The sequence below is a fragment of the Mus musculus genome, chromosome 14 (genome assembly GCF_000001635.26).
Source record: "Mus musculus strain C57BL/6J chromosome 14, GRCm38.p6 C57BL/6J".
NCBI lineage: Eukaryota > Metazoa > Chordata > Mammalia > Rodentia > Muridae > Mus > Mus musculus.
This window is the reverse complement of record NC_000080.6, coordinates 70,552,234-70,576,444: the sequence shown is the minus strand read 5'-3', so window position 1 is coordinate 70,576,444 and position 24,211 is coordinate 70,552,234. Positions and strand designations below refer to the sequence as shown.

The 24,211-nt window shown below is 53.4% G+C and overlaps 1 protein-coding gene across 2 annotated transcripts; it reads right to left on the bottom strand.

The window, feature by feature from the left end:
• Nucleotides 1-2,896: 2,896 nt before the first annotated feature.
• On the bottom strand, nt 2,897-22,389 carry Hr (lysine demethylase and nuclear receptor corepressor). Of its 2 annotated transcripts, NM_021877.3 has the most exons (20): nt 22,333-22,389; nt 21,338-21,933; nt 19,445-20,097; nt 18,036-18,816; nt 16,656-16,806; nt 16,382-16,572; nt 14,469-14,633; nt 13,027-13,116; nt 12,763-12,878; nt 11,062-11,143; nt 10,253-10,416; nt 9,899-10,135; nt 9,500-9,665; nt 9,227-9,296; nt 8,813-8,943; nt 8,550-8,669; nt 8,353-8,468; nt 4,903-5,067; nt 4,409-4,537; nt 2,897-4,203 (listed from the first exon to the last, which is right to left on the bottom strand). In NM_021877.3, exons 3-20 carry the CDS (start codon nt 20,054-20,056, stop codon nt 4,141-4,143), a joined length of 3,549 nt encoding a protein of 1,182 aa, NP_068677.2. In that variant the 5' UTR covers nt 20,057-20,097; nt 21,338-21,933; nt 22,333-22,389; the 3' UTR covers nt 2,897-4,140. The 2 variants fall into 2 exon arrangements, with proteins under 2 accessions (NP_068677.2, NP_001366408.1); NM_001379479.1 differs by lacking the exon at nt 22,333-22,389 and having other exon boundaries at nt 21,338-22,211.
• Between the last annotated feature and the right edge of the window lie 1,822 nt (nt 22,390-24,211).

Below are 24,211 nucleotides of genomic sequence, written 5' to 3'. Positions count from 1 at the left end.
GGTCTCAGCCTTTCTTCTCCCCGATGCTGATGCAAACTCCCTGAAGAGGAAATCTACGTGAGGTTGGATGGGCACTGTTAGTGGCCCACAGTATTTTCAGGCACTTGGACACTTCTGACTTGAGGCCACTGAAGACCTCCTATTTCTAAATTAACTGTAGTCATCGGCAGAGGGTCAAGATCAGGCCCCAGGGTGCAGAGCCACTTGTTAAAGGCCTCCTCTCTCTTCTCCACCTCTCTCTTCCCCTACCCTCCTCTCCCCCTACCCCCCTTTTGCTCTCTCAGTGCCTCAGTTTTCCCATCTGTGAAGTGGAGGCAGCACTGGTCAGACACTCCATTCTTTCTCCCAGGGATGATTTGGGAGAGGGTGAGGTCATGTCTGGGCAGGCTGGGAGAGTGGCAGAGGCGTCCTAAGATAAACAGCAGCCGGCCCAACTGCCTGGTAGAGCAAAGGCTGCCACAACCGCAGTTCCATTATCATGGGGGAAGGGGAAAACACGCATCTGCTGCGGAAGGCCTCGTTGCCTTGTCATAAGGCACATGGAAGCAATAGAACACCGAAAGCCCTTTGTAAAGGGTGAAGGGGACACACAGAAGGCATCTGAAGGGGGTACAGTCCTTCCCAGAGTGCTTGGGGAGGCAACCAAAAAGGTTGGATTTCTCAAGGCCTTAGGATAAAGAGCAGTGGTCAGAGACAGGTGGGTGAGTCTTGGACAGGAAGGGGATAATGAGACAGGAAAGGAGGCTGGGATAGCCCACCTCCACGCATGTCTTCTTTCCTCTGAGATAGAGGACACCCCTGGAGTGGATAGCCTTAAACAAGCGTAGTCCTACCAGTACTGATTTCCCAGAACCTACGGGAGCAGGCCATCTTAGGGTGCATTCATGCACACGTGTATACAACCTGTGAGCAGGGGAGATAAGGGGTAGGCAGAGTCAGGGACATGGTGACAGAGCTGGGCAGGCAGGATGAGCAAGGGTGTCTGGGATGCTGGAGTCCTTTACAATGTAGCAGATCCTGTCTCCTGACTAAGAGACAGGTGAGAAGGGCAGTGGAGGGGGATGGGCTGTTCAAATAGCTCATCTGCTGACTCGGAGGAGTCACAGCCACAGTGTAGATGAGACACCGGCATTTCTAGACCCTGGGACACAAAGGGGGACAAAAAATGGGAACACTGGTGAGATTCCAGTAGGTGGTGGCTTCCTAGATGGGATTATTTGGTTCTAGCTGTGATGCTAAGGTTCCACAGTGATGAAAAGACTATGTTTGAATATGGTTATTCCCACTGGGGGCACGAGGTCAAGGGTAACTGAAAGCTGTATGTGCTAACATTTGTTTTGTTTTTGTTTGTTTTTTAGAGACAGGCTCTCACTATGTAACCGTCTGGCCTTGGCCTCTACCTCTGAGGCTAAGATTAAAGGTATGTGCCCAGCACACCACGGTCTGTGCTATATTTGTAACTTGAATGTAAATCTACAATTATTTTAAGAGAAAAATGTAGGAGAGTTTTATAAGGAAAAGGAAAAAAAAAAAAAAAAAGCAGCCAACGCAGGAAGATACACCCCAGAGCTCACTTCCAGCTCTGTAGCTGGTGACATGGTGAGTCAGAGAGAAGAGAGGGAGCCACTGACTCTCCAGGGCCTCTGCAGGGAAAGGTGCCAGCCAAGGGCCCTGGCCCGAGCCACAGGGTCAGACACTGCTTGGACTGGCTCTATTCTTGGTCCAATCCTAGAACAAGTGAACACTGGTCCGGCTGCTGTTTTTAGGGGCCAGACAAATCTACCCCCGAGGGAGCTGTGACGGTAGAAAAGGGGGGGGTGTCCAGGGAACACCGAGGCCCTGAGCACCCCTGCCATCTGCCCCAAATAAACAAAAATGTTCAGTGTCCCATCTTTCCTGGGAAGCATTCTATATTGGTTCAGGGTGACGTGAGGACAAGGCTATAGAAGGCCAAGTGTTAAGAACATGTCATTCGGTGCTGGAGTCATCTCCCAGAAGAGGACGGAGATGTAGACAAGCCTGTCTTTAAACACCACAAAGCAGGAAAGTGAGAATGTCAATGCGGTGTCTTGAGTCAGGAAACTTGGTTCAAATCCCATTCTGTCATTAAAATGGCCGCGTAACCTCGGGTGACTTACTCAGCACCAAACGGCCCGTTTCTTCTATAAAAATGGAAATAGATCATCTGTCTGTGCTCCAAAATTTTGTCAGGGATTAAATGTGACAGTTTAAGTGACAAGAAAAACGCACAGTAAGGCATGGCTCTTCTCTAGAGCCCCCCCCAATCCTAAATAAATAAATACATAAATAAAAGTGAAAATGACTAAACTCTTCAATAAAAAGCCTAGCCCTTTCTTTTTCTTTTCTTTTCTTTTCTTTCTTTCTTTTTTTTTTTTTTTTAATGATTTTTGGTTTTTTGAGACAGGGTTTCTCTGTATAGCCCTGGCTGTCCTGGAACTCACTCTGTAGACCAGGCTGGCCTCGAATTCAGAAATCCACCTGCCTCTGCCTCCCAAGTGCTGGGATTAAAGGCGTGCACCACCACTGCCAGGCTAACCCTTTCTTTTAAGATGGGATTTCTTGAAGCCCAAGCTGATGTCAAAAAAAAAAAAAAAAAAAAAAAAAAAAAAAAAAAAAACAAACCAAAAAACAAAAATCACAATGTAGCCAAGGCTGGCCTTGAACTTGTCACCCTCTTGCTTCTTCATCTCCCTTGGTACTGGGGTTACAGGTGTGTTCCATCACACCCAGCTATAACACACCCTTGAAAGAAAGCAATCATGATCCCCAGAAGAGACTGCTAGAAGGGAAAACAACCTGACCTAGCCATGCTCGCGTTGGGCGAGAGACGATCTCAGGAGTCTTTGTTGTTGTTTTTAAATGCTCGGAACAGATGTTCTATTTATAATAAAAACTTTTATTTAATTAAAAAAAATCCCCAAACCACAGCAGGAACTGTTAAGTATAACAAGAGCTGGCGCACGTGTGCAGTTGAGATACACAGAGGAAGAGGTAGGAAGGCAAAAGCAGTACCAGAAGGGCCATGGGGGGAGGGGTCAGCTGTTGGCACCAGAAGGACCATGAGGGGAGGGGTCAGCTGTTGGCACCAGAAGGGCCATGGGGGAGGGGTCAGCTGTCGGAGGCAGTGAGGCTCTGTCCTGGGGGCTTGGACACTAAGAGGAGTTGGGATGAGCCAGGGCTATCCTGGACGTCTCTCCAGGTCAGAGCACACAGGATAGGTGGGACAGAGGCAGGGGGTTCCGTAATCTCCACAGGTTGATGCCACCCAGGGAGGCCATCTGAGTGCTGCACCTTAGAACTCCACTTTCCGCTGTCAGTCAAGAATATCTTCAGTCCCAGGAAGCTCCAGGGGTCCAGGCCTCCCAAAGATCTGGCAGTGGTATTTGAGGTCTCTGCCACTAGGTCCCCAGTCCCTGCTCACCCTGTCCACTGGCTTCTGCTCCAGATCAGATTTCTGCATTCGCCTTCTTTCCCTAGCCCACGTGGCTGGCAGAGTAAGGCCAACTACTGCTGGCAGCAGTCACCAGACAACCGATTTTAATAGAGACCGGGAAGGAGAGAGAGGAGAGAGGCAGAAGCAGGGCCCAGTGGTTCTGCCCATGTTCTTCCCTCCAGCCAGTCTGGCCCATTAACTGAGGCCCTCCCTTCCCCAACTCCACAGCTCTTCTATAAGGGAAGAATTCTGTGGCTCCCGGTCCAGTAGACCTACAGAGTCAGAAGGGCTTTGTGTGGATGTTGGTGTGAGCTGGGGTGAGGGTGGGGTGCCAGGGGCAACACAGGATAAAGCAGCAAGGGGAAGTGTTGCTTAAACCAAAACAATCCCAAGCTTCCCCAAGGAAGGATGTTCATCCCCTGGGGTGGAGTGCAGGGGTTAGAAGGGATCATATACCCCTAGCATGAACCTGATACCATGGAGAGGGGGGCAGCTGTAAGCATTACAGTTGTTCCCTTTAGAGCCAGGGCCAGGACGAGGAACAAGGTTCCCTGCTTGTGCCCAAAGAGATATTTGTAGAACGGACCACACCGTCTAAGTTCCCCAGTACCATTCATTCCCTGTTGATATTATGCAGACTGGACACTCGGTTACCTACCCACCACCCCTCCAGGCACCAGGATCCCCTATTTAGCTTCCTGTAACGCCCCCACAGCCGCCTTTACTGCTTGGAACACAGCCCGGTCCATCTGGGAAAAAGAAAAATGACACAGAATTTTCAATCGCGTTCCAGCACCAACCCTCACTCCCTACCCTTCTCAAGAACACCTTTATCTAGCACTGACAGGCTAGCAGCCCATTCCACTCAGACAGATCTGTCCTGCCTACTGCGGCTGTGCCCCAAGGAGACTAGGGCAGCAGCACACTCTGCCTTCAAGCCAGTACCACACTCACCTGGGCATAAAGCATACGGTGGTCAGGGGGTAGGCTGGCTCCCTGGTGGTAGAGCTGAGCAGAGAGGGCAGAGGTCTCAGGAGACAGAAAGTGCTGAGTGACACTGATTGTGCTCACCAGGCCCTGCACCTGTGCCGTGGGGTGGGCAGGGAGGGGGGCGGAACAAGGGCAAGAGAGGGTGAGTTGAGGCTCAAACCACATTCCCCCTCCATGCCTCTGATCACTAAGTCTACTTCCTTATCCAACTTTCAGAAAACAGTAACCAACCCTAGTTACAGAACCAGACATTCAAAAGGCCATGGCCAGAACAAGACCTGAGGGATGCTGGAGAGAGTCCCACATAGCTTTGAAGACTTCAAGACCCTTGGCTTTCTATCTCCATGGCTTCCTGCCCTGCCTAGCTTTCTATCAGGTAGAGAATGCTGTATGATCAGGACTCCTTGCTACTTCTGATACTCTGATCTTTTGTTAACCCCCACCCACCAGGTAAGCACCTGATGGGGCGCCCCAGCCGGGACCAGCACCGCTTCCCCAGGAGCCTGCAGCAGGGTCCAGCAGCTCACACCCCACTCTTCTCTTAGCCGTCGGCGCAACCCTGCATCCAAGTAGCAGCTGCCTGGGGCACCAGGCTCCAAGGTTCCTGCTCCAGCTGGGCACACCTTCAAGAAGAGAAAGGAAGATGAATGTCAGTGGGGATGAAGGCAAGCATTCAGAGAGGAAGGGGAGTGGACTCTTTGGAAGATCAGGTTCAATAGGGTGCTGAAGCTGTCTTGAAGGGCAGGCAAAAGAAGGAAGAGGTAGGAGAGAGGAGGGTTGGTGGTAAGGGATAGGACAGGATGGGGGTAGGTCCAGGTTGGATTGGAAGGAGCTTAGAGTAAGGGACACTCAAGCTGGGGGTGGGAGGAGGGATCTAAATCCCTGCCTTCCCTGGGATGTGCTTTTCATAGCTTCTGTGACCCTGGCCTGACCCCTTGTTCTCTCCGTGTCCCTTTCTCCAAAACCCAGGAAGATGTCCTGCACAAGCCCCATTCAGAACTGTCTTCACAAGGCGTTCTTAAGTTTTTGTAAACAGCCTGCATTGTAAGCCAAACTGGGGAGAAAACAGGAGCTTCTCCTTTGGAGGGTTAAAGGGGGGCAAGAGGGGGAGACGATCCTGGATCCAGGAAAAGCAGGGCCACACAGAAGTTCTGACTTGCAGTGGGTGGACAGGCTGAAGCCCCTGCAGCAGGCTCAGCTATGGTGACGGTCAACCAGCCCAGGCAGAGTCAGAGCTCTGTGACAGGCAGGGACAAGTGAAGTCCAGAAGAGCTGCCCAGGGAACACCTGCAGAAGTGAGTGCCAGCTCCATGTTCCAACTGGCCACCAGCTAAACCCACTCCCTTCAGCTAGGACCTCAGCCATTGTCCCTGGATTGAGAGGGTGCTGGCAGGGTTTGGGTGGGTTGAGAGGCGTGTGAACCACATCCCCGAGAGGAGTCCCAGGACGATGCCAAGGTTCCTTGGTTCCAAAGATTCAAATCTATCCTGGGACTACAGCAGTAACAGGCCACCCAGTGAGAAAGTACCCCTCAGACCTCCCCATGAGTCACCCCACTGGGTCATATGGGACTGCCAACAGCCAACCACACCCAGAGCAGACAAGGCCATCTGTTGATGATGGTGTTCTTGTAGGCTCCTCTCTGCGAGTCACAGCATTTGGGTGTGTATCTGCAGACGTGTGTGTCTGTGAGCAGCACATGGAGGACAGAGTCATATGGACACTTGCATGTCTGTGTCTATCTTAGCAGGGGTGACAGTCTTTTCTCTAGGACAACTGGGACTCAGCTGGACTTTGAAATCACCAGACCCACCTTTCCATTATTATTATTATTATCATTATCATCATCATCATCATCATCATCATCATCATCATTATTATTATTATTATTATTATTATTATTATTATTATTATTATTGTATTTTGAGGGGGAGACAGGGTTTCTCTGTATAGCCCTGGCTGTCCTGGAACTCACTTTGTAGACCAGGCTGGCCTCGAACTCAGAAATCCACCTGCCTCTGCCTCCTAAGTGCTGGGATTCAAGGCGCGTGCTACCATCACCTGGCTTAGTTTGTTGTTGTTGTTGTTGTTGTTTTGTTTTGTTTTGTTTTTGGTGGTGGTGGTAGTCAGGGGAAGTTTCAGACAGGGGTCTTATGTAGCCCAGGCTTGCCTCAAACTAACCTTGTAGGCTGAGGATGGCCTGAACTTCTGATCTTCCTGTTTCTACATCTCAAGTGCTGGAATTATAGGTATAAACCACCATGCCTGGCTCATTTATTTCTGAGACAGGATCTCATTATATAGCTTCGGCTGACTTTAAGCTCCTGATCCTTCAGTCTCAGTACTACTATACCCTGTCTGCTATAATCCTTATTAGCCTAGGCCTTCCATCTCCCCTGTCCTTCCGGAGTTTTCTGCCTTTTTCTCTCCCTATCTCTACCACTAGGTACCTACCCTGGTAGGTATATGCCCCCACCTTCCTCCATCAGCCCTCTTCATGGCTAGTGCCTCCCTTAGAGGTCTCTCCTCACAGTATGAACTATTAAAAAAGGGAGCAGCTATTTCTTTTAGCCCTGGAGCCCAGGAAGGGGAAACTTCCTGTTCCCAGGAGGAACCTAGAGTTGACATAATTGTAAGCTCAGATCCCAGGGTTAACATTAAGCCCCAGTTTTCTCATCTGTAACATGGGAAAGTAACTGCCCCTAGCCCTTGCCAGCTCAGAAGTGAGGAAGAGAAGGGTACTCACTCATTAACTGAGACAATGCACCAAGACCCTTAACACTATGCCCATCCTACAGATATTGCCTCACCTCATCACTGGACTCTGACTCCCCTGCTAGACTCTCCTTCTCTGAGCCCCACCAGAGAATCAGACTTCTAATCTGCTCCCTCTGCACCTGGATCTAGCTAATTTACTTCAGGATTAGGGTAAGCAGCGGGACCACAGGAGATGGGAGCACACACAGGGACATCACAGGAGGTGGGAGCACACACTGCAACATCACAGGAGGTGGGAGCACACACAGGGACATCACAGGAGGTGGGAGCACACACAGGGACATCACAGGAGGTGGAAGCACACACAGGGACATCACAGGAAGTGGGAGCACACAGGGACATCACAGGAGGTGGGAGCACACACTGCAACATCACAGGAGGTGGGAGCACACACAGGGACATCACAGGAAGTGGGAGCACACAGGGACATCACAGGAGGTGGGAGCACACACTGCAACATCACAGGAGGTGGGAGCACACACAGGGACATCACAGGAGGTGGGAGCACACACAGGGACATCACAGGAGGTGGGAGCACACACAGGGACATCACAGGAGGTGGGAGCACACACAGGGACATCACAGGAGGTGGGAGCACACACAGGGACATCACAGGAGGTGGGAGCACACACAGGGACATCACAGGAGGTGGGAGCACACACAGGGACATCACAGGAGGTGGGAGCACACACTGCAACATCACAGGAGGTGGGAGCACACACAGGGACATCACAGGAGGTGGGAGCACACACAGGGACATCACAGGAGGTGGGAGCACACACAGGGACATCACAGGAGGTGGGAGCACACACAGGGACATCACAGGAGGTGGGAGCACACACAGGGACATCACAGGAGGTGGGAGCACACACAGGGACATCACAGGAGGTGGGAGCACACACTGCAACATCACAGGAGGTGGGAGCACACACTGCAACATCACAGGAGGTGGGAGCACACACTTCAACATCACAGGAGGTGGGAGCACGCACAGGGACATCACAGGAGGTGGGAGCATGCACAGCGACATCACAGGAGGTGGGAGCACATACAGGGACATCACAGGAGGCGGGAGCACACACAGCAATGGGCAGGGACAAGAATAGGCTCTGGGTTCCCTCCCTCCTCACCATCTGGAGAAAGCGACGGATGCGCTGGGCATCCTGGGCCCGGAACACATGCCACACAGTGCTGGTCTGGCTCCCTGGAGACCAGAGTCCTTCCCCATCCAGGCCTGAGAGGAAATCTGCAGGAGAAAAATGGCTCAGGTGAGCCCAGGGTAGGCAGAGGCAGACATCAGCGACTGCTTGACTGGCCAAGGACCCACCTTTCTGTGCTCGATACCAGGGAGGCAGCTGGGCCTCGGCGTGCACCAGGATACTGATTAGGTCAGACACCTCCACGCATAGATTCTTGGTCCCCAGGTGTCCACGGTGTGAGTTCACACCTATGTGTAGGTAAAGGAAGAACATTTGGAAGTTAAATAAGAAATGTATTCTCGGCTCCCAAACCTAGGCACAGAGGCGCATGTGTCCTAAGATGGTAGGTGAGGCAGAGGTGTGGGGTGGACAGGAGTGGAAAGGCACTCACCATAGGCCGCCCAGAGCTGGGGCTCCAGTGGATGCAGTGTGAGGCCCAGGGGGAGGTAGGACGCTAGGTTGAGTTTCCCTTGGTGGGCACAGTATTCTGGGAGTGGAAGGCTGGAGGCAAGGTTCTGCACCCTGGGGACAGGGGTTGGCAGGGGGGGATCATGCATGACAAGTCCAACTCGGGCCCCTGAGACCCATCAGAGCTTCCCACGGCTGGGGTACCGTCCAGAGGGCCAAATCCACTCCCTAGGAATTTCTACCACTCACTCTAAGACAGACAGACCCTCCATCCCCTGATCTAGCTAGACTTCCATTCCTAGTTCCTTTAGAGGGCCTGGACATCAAGGGTGAGGGCTGGGGAGGAGAGGACTGTTGGTGACTGAGAGATAGGGCTGGTCTTTGGTACTGTACATACCTGCTAGCGTCCTTATCCCCCAGGGTTCGGTGTAGCAGGAGGACAGAGCCCTCATCTAACTTTGGACGTGCTAAGGGGAAAAGACAGATGTCATTGACCCAAGGTAGAGCCTCTTGGCCCAGAGCCTCTTTCTTGTCCCTGTGGCACCCCATCCCTAAGTTTAGTTTCTCCCCTGAACCCATCTGCCTCCAGGGCTATTCTAGGGGCCCCTTGATACATGAAGCCTCGGGGTTAGGCTCCCAGCTCCCTCTATCCTATGTCAGGAATACTTACTCTCAGGATGAGAGAATCCCTCCCAGAATGCTGTGCTGTCCAGGTTTGTGGGCTGGGGAGGCCCAAGGGCAGTCAGTGTCTGCACCTGGCCACCAAGTGTCCCAAGGGCTTCCATTCCCCACAGGCTAAGTCTCAATGTCTTCTGGATGCCTGACACTAACACGGGCTGCAGAGAAGGAAGAAAAAGAAAAGAAGAGAAAAGAATTGTTGGGGAGCCCATAGTGGCCAGGCTGGGGCATGTTGTAACATCTCCAGAACATGTGGGGGGAAGGGATTGAGGAAAGACCAGCCTTTGCTTGCTCCCTCTGAACACCAGGAGGACCCTCTAAGCTTGGGGACTAGGACCCTGTGAAGCAGGGGAAGCCATAGTGTTGGGAAGGGAGAGGTAGGCCAGCTTACCTGGCCCTGCCGCCAGTGTTCCTGGAAGAGATGGAAGCCATGCTTAGGCCTGGGCTCCTGCAGCCACAGCAAAGCTCCAGGAGGAGACAGCCGGGTTCGCACTGGTGACAATGGAAGGCTCAGGCCCTTGCGTAAGCCTGACCCTGCTCGCAGGCCTGGCCCCAGGGCTTTCTCTTGGATCTTCCGTTCTACTACCTGCGCAATAATGCTGTCCAGGATGTTGGTAATGCGGTCATCCTGTGGGGAGGCAGGGATGGAGGAGCAAGAAAGGTCAGGACCAATTCAGCCAATTAAGGATGGCCACCCAGCCTCTGGTCCTCAGGTTCTTGGCCCTCCCTCTGAGCCCTTGCTCACACTGGGCAGAGCTGGGGTGACCGGAGCAAAGGCCATGTGAATCCGGTCATGCCCCAGGCAGAGTTTGACAGCAGTAGAGGCTAGCAGCTCACAGAGAGAGGGACAAGGAAGGGGTGACCGGCCAGCACCATCCTCTGCTGGGCTCTCAGTGGAGTCTGGGGTCTCTGTTGAAGAAGAAAATAGTGAGTGAGTGGCTTTCTGCTTGGCCTTTAGTCTTTACTTCAATAGCACCTCAACTTTACTGTACTATGTCTGGGTGTCGCCCCATCTCTGCTTTCCTAAAGGAAGTTGCAGCGTCTCTGAGAAGAGTGGCTCCAAATGGGAGTCTTGAACTGTGAGACAGCTCAGCAGGCAAGCACACAGAATTTCTGTGTAAGTAAGAAATGTCAGGATCTAAGTTCAAATCCCCAACACTCACAAAAAAAACAAAAACAAAAAAAACCCAAACAACAAACAAATAAAATGTTATTGTTTTGCTTGCCACCTCAGCTCTTGGGTTGGGGAAGAGGTGGCGTGGAGCTAGGGACACTGCTGGCTGAGGTTTGCTGGCCACTAATACAGCTTCAGGTTCAGAGAGACCCTGTCTCAAGGGAGTAAGGCAGGAATGAATGAATGCATCGTAAACAGGAGAATCTCGATGGAGGAGTTGGGACACCTGTCTTGAGGAGAGGGATGGCCATTCTTGTTCTGTGCGTTGCAGGGAAGGGGAGTTGATCGCCAAAGCAATACCAAGTTTCTCCTGGAGACCTTTATTCCCCACCTACTCCCTGCGTTCCCAGGCCTAGGGGCATGGGGAGTCAGCCACTCACCTTCTTTGATGTCCTTGGTCCGATTGGAATCTCCATTGCAGGAAGGTTGTGGAGTTGGGGGAGTTTTCTCTGTTGGTTCCTTCTGTTAAACCCAGGCACCACCACCCCCCAAATCCAAGCAGAGGTTTGTAAAAATGGCAGACAGGACTGAAGTCAATGTTCAAGAGTTAACAATGTGTTCCTTTTTAAAATTTTTTTCATTTTATGTGCATTGGTGTTTTGCCTGCATGTATGTCTGTGTGAGGGGGTCAGATCTCCTGGGACTGGAGCTATAGACAGTTGTGAGTCACCATCTGGGTGCTGGGAATTGAACCCAAGTTCTCTGGAAGAGCAGTCAGTGATCTTAACCACTGAGCCATCTCTCTAGCTCTAACAGTGTGTTCTTATAAGTCCTGAAGTTGTTTGCCAGAGAGTGAAATGTTTGGAAAAACAGAGGGAGCAGGGAAGGAGAGGGAGAGAGGGAAAAAAAAAAACTTCTCATAGACTTTTCCACAGGGCCTGGTCTAACCAGTATGTTAAAACAGGCACAGACACAATAAGTAATAAGATATGTAGAGAAATAATTGGGGAAAGTCAAAATGCCAATGGTAACATAGGAGCTCACTAGTATTTTAATTATACTTCAGAAAATGTCTACATTTTCTGAATTTTATACATGGATGTGTGGCAGTGTTTGGTATATAACTATGTAAATATATTTATAAATATAAAAGTATATAAAATGTACTTTTCAGCCAGGTCTAGTGGCCTACATCTATGGCCCTTGTATTCTGGAGACCAAAGCAGACAGACTACAATTTTCAGTTGACCTGGGCTATCTAGCAAGACCTTATCTTTAAACAAACTCCTACAGGTCAATAAAATGTACCTTTTGTGTTTCCTTGCTGAGGACGGACCTCAGAGCCTTCCGCATGCCTGGGAAACATTTCTGGCACTGAACTGCATCCAGACTCTTGGTTTTTATGAGATAATTTCCCTGTGTTGACTAGGCTGATCTCAAGCTCCCATATCTCCTGCCTCTACCTCTCAAGACATGTGCCATCCTGCCCCGCCCACGAGACACTCTTAAAAGAGTCAGCAAGATGGTTTGGTAGACGAGAGCAGCTGCCAGGCCTGAGAACTCAAGTTCAATCCCTGGAACCCACACGCTGGGGAGGTAAGAACCAACTCTCACAATTTGTCATGTGACCTCCAAATGTCGGCAGTGGCATGTGCTATGCTCCTCCCCCATAAATACAGAATTAATAAATAAACGTTAAACATTTAAATAAACATAATCAACTCTTAAGTGTACTTTTGTCATAGAATCACAAAGTTCATTTAAAAAAATTTTCACAGTGCATGTTAAGTGCCTGCCAGGTGCCTGAGATACGGAGAAAGCTGACATTGAACAGAAAGGACCAGTGGTTGGGTTGGCAACAGAAAAGTAAAGTGACAAGAGCTAACCTAAAAGGCTAAGTGAGGCAGGGAGAGAGGACTTGTGGTAGGGAATGGAGGGAAAGGCCCAGGCTGGAGTCAGTGTCAGGAGGCTGCGTCCTGGGAGGGTGGGAATGGCTTTTTCTGTCAACTTCTGTGTGCCTCTTCATCCCCACCCACAGAGAAAGGTTCCTCCCCACAAAGGTCAGTTATCTGCATGCACACTGTTCAATACAGGGGCCCACTGACTGGTGCTTGTCCCTCAGACAGCGCCCTGATGCTTACCTGCTGACCCCCATCCCCGGGGGCCCACACACGGGCATCAACCTGGCAGAAACAGTGCCCCCGAATGTCAAACTTGGCCCAGACTTGGTGCATCACAGTGCTCAGTTCTGCCAGCGCTGGGTGTGTAGAAGAGAGATGGAGATGGAGCAGTCTGGCCTCACCAACCAGACAGCCATGTCACCAGGGTCAGGAACAACAAGAATGTTCGACTGTCTCCCTCCGGGATCCACCCACTGCATGCCCCACCCCTTCACAATGGCTCACCCTGGCTGGAGACAAACTGGGTCAGGATCAGGGAACAGGCAGCATGCCCAGCCTCCTGGGCGCAGTCATCTGTGTGCTGTTCCTGAGAACCTGTGGGGAAGGAAGAGAGAGGAGCTGCAGGCCCAGAAAGCAAGGTAACCACAGGTTAAGGTCAAGGAAGAAGGCCAAGTACATGGTATTTAAATCCAGAGCTCAGCAAGCCACAAAACAAGCACTTTGCTGGGAAACTTGTGCGCATGTAACAACCGTAGAATTCTTGTTTTTGGAACGCAGAGGTTCTCCTATGCTGAACTGCTTTGCAAGATCCTAAAGTGGGGGGGTGGGGGTGGGTGGGCAATGAGACGGCTTAGCAGGTAGAGGAGCTTGCCACCAAGCCTAAGGTCCTGAGTTTGAGTCCCAGCATTCATATGGTGGGAGGAGAAAACTGATTTCCAAATCTGACCGTCATACATGCTTGCTGTGGAGAGTGCGTGCATATATGTGTGCACGCTACACACACACACACACACACACACACACACACACACACACACACACACACACATAACTAGATAGAGCAATCAATCAGTCAATAAATAATCAATCAATTTTTTTTTTCACGGAAGATTCCAGGGTGGTGATATTAAAAAAAAAATGTACCTGATTCTAGAACTCTTTTTAGCAATGTTTAAGTCGAGCCAGGGAAGTGGAAGCTGAAAACCTTGAGAAGGATCGGACTGAATTAGAGGACCTGAGACTAGTACCTCAGCTATAACATTGACTTGTTTTGGGACCTTGAACAGATCATTGATCAACTCTGAGTTATCCTTATCTTGATAATGGAGACAATCACACCCATTTCACGATGTTAATGTAGAAGCTTATCAAAGTGAGAAGTGTGAAGAAGGCACCTGACTTCTGTGTGTGTTTGCATCCGAGGGCATGCGTGCACGTGCATGTGTGGACATGTCTGCCTTATCTTTTGAGGCTAGATCTCTTACTGAACCTGGAGTTCATTAATTCAGCCGGGCTGGCTGATCATTGAGTTCCAGGAACCTGCAGGTCTCTGATCCCCAAGTGGGCCACCATGGCCAGATTTAACACAGGTGCTAGGGACCGGAACGTAGGTCCTCCTGTTTGCTTGGTCATCACTTTACTAACCAAATTCATATCCCCAGTTCCCAGGTGACTTCTTTAAAGAATGGGTACGAAGGGAAATGAAGAGTTGGCTCAGTGGTTAAGAGCACTTGCTGTTGAGGGTCCAGGTTTAGTTCCTAGCATACACATGGCAGTTTATAGCTGTCTGTCACTCTGGTTCCAGAGGCTCTGACCCCCCTCTTCTACTTTCCACATATGTGGCAGCAGGCACATATGTGGTGCCCACACACACACACACGCAGACAAAACTCACTCGTATATACAAAATTATAGGAATCTAACAAGGCAGATCTGTTTTTCCTCACCTGTTTTCTCCCTGTTCTTTCCAGCACCGGCTATGCGACCACAGGCTACACACAGCCGGTGGCTACAGTGGGAACATCTCCAGTGGGTGTTGAAGAGTCCGTGGTGGCATCGACTGCAGCAATGTGGAATGCCTGGGCTGTCCTCTGTCATGGCTGGCCCCTGGCCTGTTGACCACAGAACAGAACAGGGTCAGAGGGCTCAAGCACACAGCCCCCTTGGGGAGATCGCACATAGCAGGGTTCTCAACCTGTGGGTTACAACCCCTTTGAGGGTCAAACGACCCTTTCACAAGAGTTACGTATTAGCTATCCTGGATGTCAGATATTTACATTACAATGTATAACAGCAGCAAAATTACAGTTATGAAGTAGCAACAAAAATAATGTTTTGATTGGGGGTCACCCCAACATGAGATGTTGTATTAAGGGGCATTAGGAAGGGTGAGAACCTCTGAGCATAGGGGAGGCAGGGAGCAATGTCTACCCAGAACCACTGGGAGAAAGGAGCTGGGCTCCTTGGCCATTCCTCATACTTCACTCAAGTCTTGTCTGGCAGTAGCCACCCTCTTAGGGACATGCACTCCTAGGGCAGCAGTGGCCTCAGTGGCCTCGGCCAGCCCCACCCCCTAGCCTTGCCCAGCGGATTTCCCCAGTGTGCCTGTATGTGAAGTTCCTGGCCACGTCACCTTCATCTTCCCATGGTCTTTTCAGCCAGGAGCACCATAGTCATCCTGTGTCTGTGGGTTGTTTTCCTGAGTGGGAATGAGCTCTGGGAGGGCCATACCTATTCCTGAGAAACTGAGTCCCTACCACTTCCAGCACATTTTCCCATTCACCTCCCCAGCCTCAAGCCCCACTGCTACCAAAAATGGAAAGGCTAAGCAGCTACTCAGATGGCCTTTCCTTTAAGTCCAGGGGACTTAGTAGATTAGAAAAGGAAACCCTAAGAGGCCACCCCTACCCTTACCCAAAGGAGTGGGGTTTTGTTGTTGTTGTTGTTTTTAAGAGCCAAAGTTCATGGTTGACCATGGTTGCACACACCCAGGACACCCAATCATGTCCCAAGTAGGCACAAACGACTCAGTTTCTCAGGAATAGGTATGGCCCTCCCAGAGCTCATTCCCACTCAGGAAAACAACTCACAGACACAAGGATGACTGTGGTGCTCCTGGCTGAAAAGACCATGGGAAGATGAAGGTGACGTGGCCAGGAACTTTACAAGTGGCCCCAAAGGATGAGTAAGCTCTTATCCATCAGATGGGAAGGGATGGCCAGGGTATTCCAGACTGAAGAAATAGCTAGTGCCAAGGCCCCAGGGGGCAGTCAAGCTTGATGATCCGGGAAGGGAAGGATGGTGATGTGTGTCAGGAATCCAGGCTGGGAGTGGCTGGCTCATGGCTCAACAAACTAGGGGCTTCCCTCTCTGGAGTGGGATGGTGACACTGGTTATCTCCATGAAAGGAGTGACATGTGGGACCAGGGCTGTGTTTCACGAAGTTCACACCATTGCTAGAAAGGGCTGCAGAGGGGTGGCCAGGATCTGAGGACCCAGCGGAAGGTCCTTGACCCTCAGCCTGAATCCCATCAACTTCTGAGGCCCATGAGCCTCACCACTCTAGAGACCTTCCTTGCCCTTAACCTCTCTGGAGTCGCCTCACCTCCCAGGCTCTTGAGACACTTGCACTGGCTGTTTCCTCCATAAGCCCAGTTGTTCTTAGAGAACTAGACTGGACCAAGTCTTTAGACTCCCCAGGAGGCCAGAAACCTCAGGATTGACCAAGAGTCCGTGCTAGGGATAGCTAGGAACAAAGAAGGACGGAGCTCTCCTGAGTAGGCCTGGGAACCCCAAAGCACTGGTAAACGTGGGTTGGGAGGGACATGCAGGAGCAGGCCCACAAGGGAAATTGGCTCACCTTCTCGCTGTGCCCAGGCAAGGGCCTCCCGCTCCTTCCGCAGCAGGCGGCAGAGTCGGTCCCCCAAACCACTCAGCAGGTGCTTGGCCAGGCCCTTGTTGAGTGAAGCTTCTGGGCCAGGCCCTCCTCCTCCTTCTTCGGAAGTGGCAGAGGAATCCTCCTCCTCCAACTGCTTCTCCTCCAGGGGTGACCTGGAAATGGATGAAGCTTGAGGAGGGAGCCCCTGGGTGGGGATGGAGTGCTGCTGGCTCTGACTGTCAGACACAACACTCACCTACGTGATTTCTGGGAGTGGCCGGTCAGTACCCCTACCTCTCCAGCTGCCTGGACACAGCTTTGGCACTGGGTGACACCTGCTAAGTGATGCTGGCAGGATGTATCCACAAGTCTGGACTCCTGGAGCCTAATCCTGCCATCTCGGGGCCCTGGGGAGACAATACAGTTGCTTAGGGAGTCTGGTTTCTGGGGCTTATGCTAGTCAAAGCCCTGAATTAACACCCACCCTTGTCCACATGCAGCCAATTCAGCCCCTGGACCCCAGGCTTGTGAGGACCAATTCAGAACCCGAAAGAGGATCAGTCCAGTATATTTCACACACAAAGCTGAGCAGTAGCTGGAGATGTCCCTGGTAGGAATGGAGGCTCAGGGGTTGTTTAGCATGTTCAGCCCAAGTCTCTAGGAAGCCTGAGCAATGGTCCTTGTACACGTGCAGAATCCAGCCAGTATAGACTTTGGGTAGGTCAGCTAAAGGCTAAGTGGCTATGTGACACTGTGAGATGATTCCAACGTGGACGGATGGGCAGTCGGAGGGCTCCAGAAAGGGAGAAGGTCAGTTTCGACACAGAACACAGGTGCTGTAACCCAAGACAGCAGAGGGGCCAACAACTTCCCAGTCCAGACTGAGGCACAAAAGGGTACAGACAGACCCACACCAGGTGCAGGGGCTTTAGGGGCCAGGTCACAGAGACCTGGGTCCAGCAGCCCAAGAGGCTGAGAATAAGGTGATCCTGCAGAAACCAGTCTGGCTCCAGGATTGCTGGAACCCTCCGTGACAGACACAGTGTAGCAGAAGAGTCCACGATGTACCCAAAAGGCTGTCCTGCTGCAAAGTCCAAATTGAGTCTCTATGATTCAGCTGGCCAAAAGATGCTGCCAGTGGTCCTTCAGGAGAGGTAATGCCTAAACTAGGATCTGTGGCACAAATCACCGTGGCATTGGACACTTATTGTTTGCTAAGTGCCATGAGTTCTTCAGCGTCCCCATGAGCCATTTGGTCCTTCCTGTTGTCTTCATAAGGTAGGAAGCACCTTTGTTCCCACTGTATAGATGAGGGAGCTGAGGTTCTCAGAGGTGAAGTCATGTTCTCCAGGTCACAAGTACTGATTAGCATGCCAGGAAGCAGCTATGTCTCCAGAACCCCTGCTCTGGACCGTGGCGTCGCCTTGCCTATAACTCACCAAGAGGCAGGCAGAGATGGAAGCCCCTGGCTAGAAGGCTGTGGTAGCCAACACTAAGAGCCAGAAAACTGTGTTGCTTCAGGAATAAAACCTTCCACCATCTTAGTATGACCCATTGCAGAGGCCTACGGACTCCCTTATAAAGACCCAGCCCTGCTGCATTTCAACAGGGCCCCTGCAGCCCATCACCCCCTTACCTCTCTGTTCCTCTTGTTGCTCTGCCTCCGCCTTGCTTCCTATGATTGTCTCCGGTGTCTCCTGCCAAGCCCTGGCCCCCTGCCTCCCAGTGCCTGGGAAAGGGTGGGATGGGCGTTTGGGAGCTGGGCCCCTTGATGCTCCTTGGACCTCTGGACTGCCTGCCCTCTTGAGTGCCCGGAGCCCAGTGGCTGGGCTCTCTTCCTTCCCTGAACAGCCACCTGGGCACTCAAACTGTTCCGAGTGGCGTGTGAGCCAGGTCTTTTTCAGCTTGGTGTGATGGCTTGGGGGACAGGCCCTGGAATCAGCTTTGTTCCTTTCTTCACTGGATTCCCCTGGCCCACTGCTACCTCCCTCTGGGCTATCCTGGCATTTCCTACAAGGGCCAAGATCCCCCTCTCTGGCAGGTAGATGGGATGAGCAACAGCCCCCTGGAGGGGTAGGAGGCCCAGGAGATGGGCACCTTGGTGTGGCTGGTGGTCCTAGTTGGTACCCAAGGCTATTACTTCCTGGCCCAGCCCAAATGTTGCCAAGACTGTGAACCAGGCCTGGGGGACAAGAAGGCCAGGGGGCCCGAGGAACAGTGTCTGGGTACCCCAAGAAAACTGGGCAAAGATTCTGCTGCCTGCCAGCTCCTGTCTCCCCATCCCTCTGGTGAAGTGAGGGGCCTTCTGATTCACAGGCTTGCTGGAGATGCCCACCAGGGGCTAAGCCCAACATCCCAGACTCTGCCAAGGGCTCCTTTGCTGGCCTGAGGATGTTCGGATCCTTGTGGTAAAAGCCCTAAAAGAGGAGAAAGGATTAAGCTAGTGTAGGTTCTCTACACTTAAAAGAGCAAACAGGACTGACAATAGTCACTAGTGAATTAGACTGTAAGTGGTACCACCCACTATCCCCTCCCCCAAATCTTCTCCCAAGCTTTCCAGAGGCTGAATGGCTAACACTTGGCATGACCAAAGGACCTCAGGACCTCCTAGAGAATTCTGTGCTTTGACCCTCGTGTCCTTTTGCCTGTTTTGCTTTTGGAGAGAGACTAGCACGGACCTCACAATCCTGCCTCAGTCTCCTGGGTACTGAGGTTACAGGCATGCACTCTCATGCCCATCTTTGACTTCCAACCATTTAAAAACCTGGTTCTAGGCATGTGAGGTGGCCTGTCAGGAAGGAGCCCCAGAAACAGACCACGAGGACGACACATCTCACTCATGCCTGGCCCCTCATGATAAGGCCACACATTTCACGGGCAGAGTTTCTAAGGCCTGATCCTGGGTGAACTATGGGTGAGTCAGTGGTTGCAGAGGCCCAAGGGCAGGGCAGGGAAGAGGCACGGAGACAGAGCTGCCCAGTGTTTGGTTGTCTTCAGGGCTAGGGACAATTGAACCCCATGCACCCACTGTATTTCGTCACTCACCTTGCTGCCTAAGCCAAAGGCAGAGGGCACTTTTGGCTGGCTCCCAGAGTATACCCATGGGTTTGGGGCCAAAGGCCAGTCATATGGACGCTCTGGGGGCAGGCTGGACATCAGGTAGGGAGGCAAGCAGGTAGGAACCCAGAAGGGAGCTCGCTCTAGAATCTTGGTCTCCAGCAGGAAAGGGCAGTGCAAGGGCCGGAAGGCCACAGGGTCACTCTTGGGATGGCCACCACTATGCTCAGGTATCAGGGGCCCATAGCGAGGTGGGCATGCCGGCCCACAAAAGGCCAGTGGATGGGCCAGCATCGCTTCCTTCCAGCGCAGTCCTTCCTTGCCGCCTAGCCAGCTGCCCTTCCTCTCCCCGTTCCGAGGACCCTCACCCTCCACCAGTGAGAGTGTGTCCTTGGGGCCTTGGAGGAAGCCAGGAGGGAGCCAGGAGTCTGGGGTGCTCAGAACACCCCTCCAAAAGGGAGCAGGTTCTCCTAGGCACAGTGCCCCATGGCGCAAGCCATCCTGTGGTGAGGTACCAGGCTCCTGTCCCACAATGCCGTTCACAGGGGCTGTCTTCTCCCAGGCTGGGGTGTCCTTCAGGAAGCTGGGCATACTCTCCATCACTCTCCTGCCCTCATGGGCCTCTCCCGGGGAGGGGGGTCCTGGAGGGTAAGGACAAAGCATGAGCCCCTTAGGCAAATGGCCCATGTATCTCAACCATGGGCACCACCCTGGGAATACCAAAGTGGCTCAAACCAGTAAAGCAAGTGTCAGGCCACAGCAGGGCACAAAGCAGCCTTCCACAGGTGGCCAAAAGGATTCTGCTTCATGGCCGGAAGTTGATACCTTTTCCTAAATTCTGGCCCCTATCTGAATGTGTGTGTGTGTGTGGGGGGGGGGTGTCCAAATTCAATAGAAGGGTGTCACTTCCAGGGTGAAAGGCTCTGCCCATGTGGAGCTAGGAATCTAGTTACAAGTCTTGGAAACTGATAGAAAGCAAGACTGCAAAAGGTTAGCTCAGTAGAAGACACTCAGCTGCGAGGACAGGGAGACTGACTGGATCCTGGCCCTGACTGTGTCACCTGCTATTCGGATGTCCAGCAGGTCATTTTCTCCTCTGGGTTTCAGTGTACCCGGATGTAAAAGAGGAACTCAGAGGATTCTTTCTAAACGCCAGTCTGTGGTTTTTGGGGTGCTGCTTGCCCGCTCCCATCTTCAGCCCCCACTAGGCTTGCAAGACTGGGATGTTCAGACCCGACAGGCTCGAGTCACTGGGCAGGGCAGCTAGCCAGGGCTGCTGGCTGGTGTCTCCCTACCCCTGGGCTGTCTGAATCTGCCCTTCATGGGCTCTAGTTTCTTGGCATCTTCAAAGAGTACCGGGACAACTACTGGGGGCTAGGATCTCTGCTCCCAATGGGAGTCAGCATGTGAGAAGGGATTAAGAGGTTTCAGACTAGGGTGGGTCGAGCTGCCCAAGCCCGACGGCAGTGCCAGGGCACCGCTGCTAACTGAAGCCCGGAGGGGGGAGGGAAGGAGGCGGGGAAAGCAGGCTGGGCCCCAGAGAGACGCAAGCGAGGGAAAATTGAACACGCTTGCTAGGGACCAGGATGACAGGTGGCACCAGATCAGCTGTAGTCTCCTGAAGTAGTCCCCATGGCCGGACAGAGGAAACTCCAAGAGGGATGGATGTACGTGAGCCTTGGCGGAGGCGCCAAGAATTTTTGGAGCTGCAGCTTGCATTCAGTCCAGCCCCCTTAGTTGGGCATCCTAACTTTTCCATGTTAAGATGTAAGGTTCAGTTCAGAGTGACACCGGCACTTCACTCCCTGCCTGCACCTTGGGATCAGCTCATAAACTCCCCCATTACAATTAGCCCAGAACGCGCTCCCTCTTGGCGCTTACCTGGGCTTCACAGGCCGGGCGCGGTGTGGGCGGCGGTCGTGCTAGCCGGTGCTGGGTACTCGCTCCCCATGGGCCGGCTTCGGGGCGTTCTCCCGCTTTCTGCTCAGCGCTCTCGCGCTCTCTTTCCCCCCGGGCGTCGGGGGCGCTCTAGGGCCGCAGGTTGGAGGGGTCGGACTCCGGAATTTGCAGGATGCGGCACACGGCGCGGATGGGCCGCACCAGCTTCTGGGCCAAGGCTGTGGGTTGCGCCATGGGACGCCGAGACTCCGTGCTGCGCTTTGGGGAGGGTCGAGCCGGGGCTAGGGAGCGGGTGTCCCCGGAGGGAGAGAAGGATCCGGGCCGGGGGGAACGCGCGCCCCGGGTCGGAGATGGCTGAGTGGGGGGAAAGGCCGAGGGGCCGGGGAAGGGGGTCGTGCCTGGAAGTGGGGGGCCGATCCTGTGAGCCAGGAGCGAGGCACCAGCGAGGGCGCAGCACCGCGTAGCGCGGCTAATGGAGGGAGAGCGCAGCGGAGAGCGCAGCAGGACCTCTGATCGCCATCGCCAGACGCGCAACTGAGAGTGGGGAAGCTGCTCCGCCGGTTTCCTCCTCCAGCACCCTGCGGGAAACAGGAGCCCGTGATTCGGCGGCCCCGCCTGGGCCTGCCCCCTTCTGAGCCCCGGGGGCTTCCGCCAACGCCCCGGCGATGCCACCGGCTGCGCACGGGGAGAATGAGCCCTTTGTTCCCCCCTCCCCCCCGCGGCACCCGGGCGCCTGCCGAGAGAGGCTCCCCTGGGGCAGTGTGCCAGCTTCCCAGCCGCCCCACCCTCCCGTGGGCCCGGCCCGGAGCCTGGCAGGCGGGCAGCACCCCCACTATAGGTGCCAAGCCCGGGAACTGGAGCAAAGGGCGGGAGGGGCCGGACCAGGCCAGGATGAGGCGGGGTGCCCCCCGGGGTGCTAGGGCGGGGCGGCAGGGAGGGGTCAGTGCCAGAGCTGGCAGGGGCAGTCGGGTTCTCACGGGTCAGTGATGGGTGCTGCGACCCACGCCAGCAGGCCCGTGCCTGCTGGACCACTCTCTCCCTGTCCTTTTCAGCTCTGGGCACACCCCAATGGCTGGTGTCTTCCCTACCTCATTCTTCATCATCACCTGGCTAAGCCACTCTTCATAGTGTCGGGGCCCAAGACCCTACCCAGCATCCCTCTCTGGGCACAATGTTACAAAGCACTATGCTTTGGAATCTGGGAGGGCCTGACCTGATATCTGGTCTGTTCCCTGGTCTAAGCGCCTTGATTTCTACCAAGTGTCCAGAGAGGTGAAGGGACCAGAAGCACACAAGCATTGCAAGCTCCACTTGGGGTTGCCTGCTGGGCTGCCCCATCTTCAATGTTCTTGGTGCTCTCAGGCCCAGCCTGGAGAGGAGCCCATGGGAGTGGCTCCTGGGAGGGAACATTGAGTAGGAGAGGAAATGGGCAAACAGGGCACCCTCCACCCGAGGAAGCATCCCTGCTCTTCTGCGGGGGTGGTTCCAGAGCACACACACAAACAGACAGACAGATTCAGACACACACAGAAACCCACACGCCCAACGGGTGCTTCCCTTCTCTAAAAGCACCCACCTTCTGCCCCTCTACTCCCCTGCCTCCGAGCCCAGGCTGAAACAGAAGCAACACCACTTACTCTCACTCCCACCCCCCACTGCTGTGGAAGGAATGGATTTGGGTGGCCACAGCCTGGTCCCAAGTCCCTCCACCATCTCTGAAGTTGAGGGGTATCATGAAGAGCCCAATGTCTTTCACTTAAGGGACAGGAGTGAAGGCAAGGAGCTTTTCACCAATTGTTAAGACCAGGATAGGTACTTGGGGGAGGAGGTCTGTCCTTCCATCCTAGCTGCCTGCTCCGACTTGGGCCTTGTTGATACAGATCCTCCTTGCTCCTCTCCTTCACAGAGACCAAGTCTGTGGTGGGCAGGCTGGCAGGGGTTGTTTACATGGCTGGGGTTTTCATACTCCTTTTCTTATCCACTCCTTTGGAGGTGACCTGACCTTAGTTTGCTGAGGGAGCGGAATGAGGAGGGTCTAACAGGGACTGGAGCAGCAGGGGGTCTAGCCTGACCTCTGGCTCCTGGCTCCAGGGCAGGGTGGTGGGGTGGCACGTGCCTGTGGTCCCCATCTAAGTTCCCTGGCCTACCTTAGCAGAGGCTTGTGGGAGAGTCTTGTGGCTTGAGGCCTGGTAGTGGCCAGAGTGGAACCCGGGGCTGTCCTGAGTCCTGGGGGCTTGTGGCTGTCTTCCCCTAAGGTGATAGGGACTGTGTCAGGGGAGCTGAACAGATACCCACCCCCGCACCTCCAGTCGCCATATCTGCCTGTCAGATTATATTGCCTGGGCTAGACCAGAGCTCTCAGGACAGTCTTCTGGAATGCTTAGGGGTTAGTGGAGATGAAGGTGAGGAGAAGTACTGCCCTCACTCCACCACGTTCCCCATCCTTGCCTTAGAGCCTATGCCACAGGCCAGAGTCCTTGCAGCTGGCTGTGCTGTGCCTGAGGATGGAGCAGAGCTGAGGACATACACAAAAGACACAAACACGGGGGAGGGCGCTCGTGGGGGGGGGGAAGCCACCCAGTGTGTGGTCACAAGACCAGATCATGGACCTGGCAAACTTACTAGCACCCCCAGACTCACATGGGCCCAGCCCTCACCCACCCCGACCCCTCACAAACTGACACACATGCTGACACACACTCGTTGCTGACAGGCACAGACTCTCTGACAGCCGGCTGCCCTTTCTCCACCCCAGAGACCCTTACCTGGGCAAGCACAGTACCCCTCAGGCAGAGTAGCCCCCTGCCCAGGGGTGGGCAGCAGGCAGGGCGGGGGAAGGAGCCCCGGAGAGTCAGG